Source organism: Galeopterus variegatus, unplaced genomic scaffold, assembly GCF_000696425.1.
Source record: "Galeopterus variegatus unplaced genomic scaffold, G_variegatus-3.0.2 Scaffold25337, whole genome shotgun sequence".
Classification (NCBI taxonomy): Eukaryota; Metazoa; Chordata; class Mammalia; order Dermoptera; family Cynocephalidae; genus Galeopterus; species Galeopterus variegatus.
Genome location: NW_007751448.1, coordinates 1 through 9,321, shown reverse-complemented (window position 1 = coordinate 9,321; position 9,321 = coordinate 1). Strand labels below are relative to the sequence as shown.

General features: G+C 53.7%; 1 protein-coding gene across 1 annotated transcript; it reads right to left on the bottom strand.

Moving 5' to 3' along the window:
- Positions 1-279: 279 nt before the first annotated feature.
- LOC103583650 (adenylate cyclase type 5-like) lies at positions 280-8,717 on the bottom strand (the record flags this gene model as incomplete). The annotated part of the gene is made up of 5 exons (XM_008564909.1): positions 280-367; positions 2,331-2,428; positions 3,689-3,833; positions 4,761-4,783; positions 8,577-8,717. Coding segments are annotated over 5 exons (495 nt in total), but the record flags the coding sequence as incomplete, so codon positions are not given.
- Between the last annotated feature and the right edge of the window lie 604 nt (positions 8,718-9,321).

Here is a 9,321-nt window from a genome sequence, read left to right as displayed (position 1 = left end):
CCCACATACAGACCGGTTCCCGCTCACTGGCTGAGCGAGGCACAGGAGCAACACCGAGGGTTGCGATCCCGTTGCCGGACAGGGAAAAAAGACAAAAGCCAAAAAAAAAAAAAAAAGAACAAGGCTCTCACTGGTGAAACACCCACCTCCAGTCTAGCTTGCTGCCAGTGCCTACCAGGAGTCGTGGCCCAGCATCATGCATGCCCTGCCAAGAGCGATGCTCGAGCTCCTGGGAGCGCCCCCACCAATGGGCTGAGCTCAGGCACCTGCCAGACTCACCTTCACACAGGAGTAGATGACGGACACAAACACCACCAAGGTCAGCAGCAGGAAGCAGGCCAGGTAGAAACTCAGCATGAACACGGAGCTGGAGAAGGAGATGGGGTGAGTAGAAGCCACATCCAGGTGGAGGGCAGCAGCTGTCCTGGGCTCACCCAGCAGGAGGCTGCAGGCCCCAGTGCCAGTACTTATAGCTCCACAGGGTCTGGGGCTCTGAAAGCCCCTGAGAAGGAACCTGAGGTTGCTCTATGTCTCCAAAACTCACTGCCCATCTTTTCCACTGACTCAGTGAGAAGGGCTCGCACAGCCTTGCTGGTCCATCCAGCAGCCCTCCCCGTAACAGCCTGGCTCCTCCCCTACCCATAGCCTGCACCTTCCTGCAGTAAACAGCAGCTCATGCGGAGCCGAACAGAGAACCGGGTGACAACTGATCAATATTTTGCCTAATTCTTAGCTACCCGCAGACTTGCTTCACTTAGCTCGGAAGAACGCAGCTAAAAATCCAGCTGGTTATTCCCTCCGAGTCACTGCTCATGGGCTTGACAAATAACTGCAAAGGCTGAACATTGATTTGACAAATGGCCTTCATTTATAGAAATGCATCTGTCAGCAGCCCAGCCAGCCAGACTTTGAGAAACAGGGATGATGTGTCTCTTCAGAAGGCAGAGACCCTAAACCCTGTCCCCTTCCCACTGCCAGGCCCCACAAGTCCTGCTCAGTTTTTGCTCCCTTATTCCTAGCCAGTTCAATAAGAAAAATGCAAAGACCTCCCTCCTTTCAGAGGCAGACCACAGGTGGGAACCCTCAGACAAAAGAGCTGCAAGTGACTTCCATCCAGAACTTCCAGCTGGCCCTCCTGCGGCAGGGGCTGGCTGAGGCACAGCACACCCCACCATACCACCAGGTGGCCTTTCAAGAGAGGAAGTGTGGCCTGGAGATGCCAAGCATTTTTAGCGGTTAAAAGCCAGTGGAGGGCTTGAGGGGGCAGGCAAACATGCCAGGGAGGGCTCAAACAGAGGCTTTGTTCCAGGCTGCCGCAGAAGCCAGCACACAGCTACCTTCCACCAATGGAAGCAGGGAAAAGAATTCTCTTCGGAGGGAAGGAAAAACCTTTAAAGTAGCTTGTAAGGTTTCCCTAGAGAGGGGATGACTAGAGAATGACCTCTGTCAATGTCTTAGTCACTTGGGGCTGTGGCCAGAGAAGGGAAAGAAGCCGCTGCAGACAGCAGGTAACTGGGATGACTCAGCCCCCAAGCCATGCTGTAGAGAAAGAAAAGCGCCAAGAGGCAGGATTACGCATGTAAGTAAGGGGACTGTCACTTGGAGGGGATGGGTGCTGGTTATGTTACTTTTTTGTATGTTTAATGATCGCATAATAAAAAATAAAAATATGTACATACACATATACTATATATGTATACATATACACAAATATGCATGCATGCACACACACAAATACATATACACATACATAGGGCTATTATGTTCATCTCCTAAGCGTGACTCAAAGTGAATGACTTAACAAACACTTCATTGCCAAAGCCCACTGCCCACTTCAAAGTTTTCCTGATGGAAGCCACAGGTTCTCTCAGTGACACAGCCAGTCCTCAGAAGAGTTCAGGAGCACCTCTTTGTGAAATGCCTTCAGAACCTGAAGTCCATTCTTTGAAATACCCAGAGTAGTGGAAAACTTTTATCTTTTGAAGATATATTGGGTTTTTTTGGCAAGAACCAAAGGTCACGCAGAAACCAGCCTGGTGAATACCTGGGATGACTTGATAGGGCCACGGTGTGGGTTAAATGGGATGGAATGACAGTGCAGCGCCCAGTGAGAAGTCTCCTGCCCTGGAATGAGCACATTGCCTCCCTGGCCCAAGAGGTCACACCCCTGGTTTCCTAGTCCTACCAAGGACACCTTTGGAAACCTTTCTCCCTGTCTGAGCAGGTTGAGCCCAGACTCCCTTCTCTGCTCTCCTGAGTGACCATCCCCTCCCACTCCTGGGAGCCCCTGCAGCTGGAGGAGTGGGCCCAAGAGGGACTGGGGTACTTACTGGGGCACGATGGTGATTTGGACAAAACAGATGAAGAGGAAGACGAGAGAGGCACAGGCCACGTAGGCACCAAAGCGGTCATCCACCTGCTTGGAGTACTGAGAGGAGACACAGGGTGAGGGGCGGAGGCCCCCAGCTCCCACACACACCCAGAGCAGCCACTTGGGGCTGGTCACCTGTGCAGCCCACTCCCAGGACAGGGAAGACCTGGGAACCAGAGCTAGACTTGGATCACGAGAGACCAGTCCAAACCCACCATAGGGCGGTGCTGTTGAGAGGGGCTGGGAAGTGTGTCAAACCAGCAACTTTCTACAGGCCAGGTCACCATCAGGGTAATTCATAATGCTCGTGGCTATCATTGCTAGGCACCATCTGCATGCCGGGAAATACACTAGGTGTCCAAGGCATCATCAGCCACTCTCACAGCTGCCCGGGAAGCTGGCACAGGACTACTGTTACCTTTGCTTCAGAGACGAGCACACCGGGGCTCAGAGAGGTTCCATGACTTGTCCAAAGTCATATCCAAGGTCCTGACTCCCAGCCCCAGATCCTCCTGTGACACCAACCAGTTGCACTAATAGGGGTCGGTGCTGGCACGGTTGGTCCCCCAGAGAGAGTGATACTAAGTCAGGTCCGTGCTGGTAAACACAATAATTTCTCTTTCCACAGTCTTATTCTGCTATTAGGTTTGCCTCACTTCATGCTGACGTGAGTTCACATGAGCCCTTTTTAACTGAACACTGGGGAGACCCTGCCACCTGGTACGAAGAGAATGCCTGGACCAGGGTGTGGCTCTGGCTCTGTCACTATTTCACTGGGTGGCCTAGAGAAAGTCACCCAACCACTCTGAGCTTTAGCTTTCTCATTCACGATTTAAGGAGATGGGACACAGAGATCTTGACTGCCCCTTCCAACTTTAATACCTGGAGGTTCCAGTGTGCCAAAAGCAGCTGGGTGGCCCATTGGTAATGATGATGATAACAGCAGTAGTAGCACAAATAACGCTGACATTTATTGAACATCTGGTATACGGCTGGGACTGTTTTATATGTTTTACACATATGAACTCATTTAATCCTCACTATGATCCTATGAGGTAAGGATGTTAAATATCCCTGTTTCCTAGACAAGGAAACTGAGGCATAGAGAGGTTGAGATTTACTCCTTCTAACTAAGGAAGTCTCCCTAGAACCCCCATCTCCCAGGGCAGCACAGCATCAGAGTTGGGGAAACTGAGGCAACAAGAAGAGGCTCCTTCCCCGGTGCTGGAGACAGAGGAGGAAGTGCTCCTATTGTCTTGTCCCCTCCCCCTGGTCCTGGTTCTGCCCGGGGCCTCCTTCCCAGCCAGGGTACTGTACCTTCTTCTCCAAGTCAGGCTCCCTAAAGGTCAAGAGGAACTTGCGGACATGCTCAGATCGCAACCTGTCGATGCTCCTGGCGTCGATGGCCCGACCCAGAAACTCATCCACTTCGTCCTCAGGGTTTGCACTTTCCTGGGCATTCCTGGGGAGCAGGAGGCACAGACATGAGCCAGGAAGGCCACAAGGGGCACCATCAGAGGGCTGACTGTGCATGTCCACCTGGACTGAGCAGAGGCCCGGCAGCCGCCCACTATCAGCCCTGATCAGGAGTGGGGGAGCTGGGATTGAGACCAGGTCAGCCAGGGGCCTGAGCCCACGCTCTTAACCACACAGACTCATGGGAAGCTGCCCGAGGCTCGCACCCACCGGCTGGAGGACCTCGCTGACAATCAGGCTTTCCTGACTGTATTAATCTATTCTATTATCTTATTATAATAACACTGTGAATTATCAGTGAAGGTTTCATTGTTCTTTCCCCTACACGTAACAGTCTCTGCTCTCTTCTCTCCAGCTGTATCCTCACCCTGAAACAAAGGCCATGATCAGAAGGTGAGACTTCTGTCACAGGGACTGTGGTCCGCCTGGTTTCCGGCTCAGCCACTCTTGGGAAGCAGGCTTCATAATCTCTGGGTGCTGGACCTAAAAACCCTATTTCTCAGGGGGAGCCCAGTCCTTGAGGGGAATTTCTGATGGTCCGAGAACTGGGAGGTGGAGGAGGAGGGCACTCCCTCCAGGCGCTGCTGACCACCGTGCAAGGTCTGCACTTTCCTAAGGGAGCCGCACGCGTGTGTGCAGAGTGCGTGCCTGGGTGTGTGGCTGTGCACGCGTGTGTGGAGTGGGGATAAAACGGGCAGTGCTGAGGCCCAGCCCTTCCACCGGGTGGCCAGGACCTGGCTGTCCTGGCCTGTCTGGGGCTGCGGCTGACCACCTGCCGGCCATCGTGGGCTCTGTTCACTCTCAGCGAAGACTGGGATCACTTCCACGGAGCATGTGGAAACTGAGCACAAGACAGATGCGGTGATATCCCGCAGACAGAGGGAGCAGGAATAAAGAAGGGCATATTACTCACTTGTCCTTGGGGTCTTCAAAGCCCTAAACAGAAGGATGGAGAGAGAAAGAGAGGAGTATGAGAAAAGAGAGAACCGAAAACACGAAGGCCGCCAGCGCTGGGGCTGTGAGAAGCTGCGCTGATTTTCTCTCTACAGTCTACCCAAGGGCTTGGACATAGAGACTGTCGCTCAGTAGTTCCCTCCTTCATCTGGCAAATGCAGCTGGGTTCCTCCTCAGGAACAGGTTCTGTGCTAGCTGCTGGGAGGCACTGGGACTCCATTTCATCCCCTCCTGTCCCTATGTTCCTTCCCATATTCCCCGAAACCTCTTCCCCCCTCCTCCTGGGCCCTGGGCTCAGAGGGTCCCGTTCCAATTCTGCCACTTGCTCAGATGAAAACAGGAAATTACTCAGCTGCTCAGCCCCCTTCCTGTGTACACACTCATGCACACTCACTCCCCCACCTGCCCCCAACACACAGAGCACACAGAAAACCTATGGGAGTTCACAAATTTTGCACTTAAAAAATTAAACTCCAGTTACCTGCAACAGCCTTTTTGCTATCAGAGAACCAGTGTATTCTTGTAAGGCCAGAGGTGGTTGGGGACGCAGCAGGTAAGGAGCTGCCTGCCATGGGTCTGACTACTGTTCTGTTCATTTCCACAGGGCAGAGGTGAGAGTGGGAGGGGTCCTTATTGACAGTCAAACTCAAAGCTCTATTTAGCATTAATCTATGAATTTCCACAAAATGAGACATGTGTGTTGGGGTCTGACCTGTTGTAGCAGAACGGAGGGTTCCCTACAATGGGAAGGGGTTGGATCCAAGGAGGATTTGGAGGAGGTGACAAGCAGCCCCAGGACTTGCAGTTTCAGATAAGGCTCAGGTTGCCAGGACAAGGACACAGGATGACCCGCCATCTCTGTGACCCAGCATGGAGCACTCTGCTGGGCCAACAGGGAGCTTGGCAAATGCTGGGTGATCCATTCCCACTGAGGACATGGTTTGAAAATACAAAAAGAGAGATTTCTGTTTTTCTCCATGAGCTGCCAGGTCCATGCAGCATCAAGGCGCTCTGTCTCTGCTCTAGCCCCAGCTGAGGGCCTCTAGGAGCCTCGGCAGCCTTCAGTGGCACATCCACGCCACCAGCCATGGGCTCTGAGCTCCTCCCAGGCTGCCCGCACTGGCCCAGGAGGGCCTGTCTGTTGTCTTCTCCTTCTCCTGTGAGAATTGCCGGGCCCTCACTCCAGCCTGCAGGACCCAGCTCACTTCACCATCCCAGCCCTGGGCTGCAGGAGTGGGTGTCACCCAATTCTAACACAGTGGACGCCATGGTGGTGTGGGGAGCTCAGCATCAGGTTGGGGTGGTGAATTGTAATGGTCACTAAATACATGGGTCCATAAGCCATGGCAGGGGGGTCACTAAGAACCCAGTCCTGCAGACTGTGTGCAAACACCCCCCCTTCCTAGTTCTAGGACAACAGTCACTTAACCTCCACCAGCCTGCTTGTCTGCTGCTGACCCCCCCACTCCGGGGGAGAGGTGTAGAGCTTTCCTGGGCATGCTCCACTGTCAACCTTTTCATTAACAGATAACCTTAAAGACCTGACAACACTCGTGCCTAAGCACAAACCAGCACAGCTCATCACTGTTTTAAAAGCTGAGTAAAATTTGAGAAAAGACTGAAAAAGAATAAACTGCTGACTAAGACTACTATCTTCTAACTGCTCTCAGCCTCTGTTTCACTGAATTCCCAGCTCAGCCTCATCTTCAGTGGACTGCTGTTAAGTCAAGGCAAAAGTTGTCTTGTTGCATTTTGGGTGAGTTTAACCCAACGCCAATGGCCTGCACAGCAGCCACTGGAGCCTGTCTGCATCCCCAGCCTGGAGACTCAGGCAGACAGGCTGTGTGGGGCCAGGAGGCTGCACCGTGATGCCAGCCCCCATGACACTGTGCCCACCCAGGTGGGAGCCTCCTGCCCACGGGCTGCTGCAGAGGCCAGAGGGCCCTGTTCCTCCACACACTTTTCCTTCCCTGCAGCCTCCTCATTCTGAAACTGTCCCTTCCCCAGTTATAGCCCTTACTGATAATTCTTCCAAGGTTCCTTGTCCTAACAGCGATTAATACATCTGCCAAGCCAGTACTTACAGTCCAAACTGCCTCCCTTAACAGCTGAAATAATAAAGGTGCCACTTACACCAAATATCACGAAAAAACAACTTTCCAAGAATTTTGAACAGACAGTGACTTACCAGCACGCCCCTTTCCTGCTTGCTGGAGGCTGCCTTCTCCTTCCTCTCCCCTCTCTTCCCCCCTCTCCAGCAGCTCCAGCACCCCCCACTCCCTCCCTCCCTTCTGTCCTGTGCTAGTCCTGCTCTCCCCTCCCCCTCCTCTGCCCCCTTCCTCCCCTCTTGACCATCCTGGTCATGCAGTACAAAGTCTGCAGGACATTAAAGGGCTGGGGTGACAACAGGAGGGGCAGCCAACTGCTTTTTGCTTTGGGAAAGGCCCCTGGGGGAGGGAGAGTGCTGGCCTGAGCCCTTGGTGTCACTGACCAGGTCTATGAACGTCCAAGTCCAGAGCCCTGGGGAAGACCAGGCCTCTCCCACAGGCCTGCTCATCACATTGGTACACCTTGAGCTGCTGCTTTACCATCAACATTTAAAATGAAGGTCTTGACTCAATTTGTATTTTTCTTCCTGTGCATTTCCTTAAAACTGTGTATTTACTACTTGTTAGCTGGCAGGGAGCAGAGTGACCAGGTCCCTGGCCTATCCCCCTTCAGGCCCTGGCTCTTGTCCAGTAACTCAAATGGATTCCCACAGAGTCTGTCTCATCCCTTCTGCTGCAAGCTAAACCTATACTCTGCTCAACAGACCCCAAACTCAGGGATTCCACTGCACATACCCAACCTTATTCACAAGGGGGTCACACACACACACACACACACGCACTCTCGTGTACGCTAACACACACGGTTCCTGCAGCGTCCCTCCTCAGCCCTCCCTCAGTGTGAGTGATCCCCACCTGGGAACCAGGTGCCCTTGGGCTAAGCAGCGTGCCCCAGAGGCAGAAACCAAGCTCTCAGACAGCAAGAGCGAGAACGCTGCTGCTGTGACTTGGCTTCTCGTCGTCCCTCTTCCTCTTCTTCCCACCTGAATCCACCTTTCTGTCATTGCTGCAAAAGCCCATGTGGTGCATCCTGAATTTGCCTGTCCCTGGTGTGTGCAGTGATGGCTGGGGGTGTCTGACCTAGGGCAGGCAGGGTCCCCTTGAGGTGGAGGTGACACTCCTGCCATGCCGCCTCCACTCATTCAGCCCTCACGCTCCTGCTGGAAGGTTGGAGTTAGCAGGGGTGCTTCTCAGCACAGAGGGCAAAGGGATCATCCTGGCACTTGTCAGAACTGGAATGGTGTCTGAGCGACTGAGCCAAAAGATGTGGCTTCAGTTGCCTGGGAATGAAGGAGGTGCTGGCAGGGGTCTGGCACACTGGTGCCCACCCAACTCCCCAAGGCCTCACCAGACAGTGCCAAGAGACTGCTGGAAGCTTTGCCGAACCCTGAGACTAGCCAGACGGGCCTGCTTCAGACTCTGCCAGCAAGCTCTGCCCAGAGGGAGGGAGGAGGGGACTCACCGCTCTTTTCCAGAGCCAAATTCCGCATGCCATGAGACAGTGGGGCTCATGGAAAGGGCCCAGGCCAGAAGTCAGGTGCTCTGGCTCCTAGTCCAAAGTTGCACCCCACTCCCATTTCCTTCTGTGGCTTTGCGGATTCCCTCAGGCAGCAGGAGGGCCCCAGCCCTGTAGAGTGCTGCCACACATCACCCTGCCAGCCACTCACCATCCGCTTCATCTCCTTGGACACCTGGTTGCCGCCCAGGTGGTTGTAGAAGGGGCGCTCAGCCCCCCAGTGTGGTGGGTTGTGCCCAATGGAGTTGGTTCTCTGGCGGTTCATCTTGGCGATCATGGCCTTCTCTTCTTTCTGGGAGAGCAACATAGATGTGTCAGCCTGTGAGCAGGGACATTGGAGGAGCCCAAGTGGGGAACTCCCCATTCTGCCTAGAAACAGGGTACCTGGCGAGGTAAGGGGCCAAGTCAGCTGTCCTCTCTTCTCTGCACAGCCCTAGAGCCCAGAAGTCTGAAGAGGTCCTAGAATCCCCAAAGCAAGCCTCCTAGATCCCTCTAAACTCCCTAAGGTCAGCCCTGGCTGGCCCAGGTGGGAGCAGAAGATACTGAGAGCTGGTTTTGTGAGAAAACAGAGGGCGTGGGAACTTGTTATTTGCGAGGAATTCTCCTTACAAGTTTGACCACAAGATTCTATCCCTGGCACCTCTCAAAACTGATGTTCAGGTCACTGCAGCTCTCTCCGGGGTCTGAGGACGTACGGAATTAGAGCGAGGAAACAGCGCGATCCTGAGAGCTGTGTGCTGTGATACCAGAGTATTGACTGCATTTCCAAGAGCAACAAAGGACGAATAAATCTTTCAACAACGATCCTACATCGACAAACAAGCGGCAGCGGGTTCGAGGTTTTGGGGCCGACACTGAAGAGGTCTCCTGAGAGCGCCCAAGCCCGGCCGCGGGAA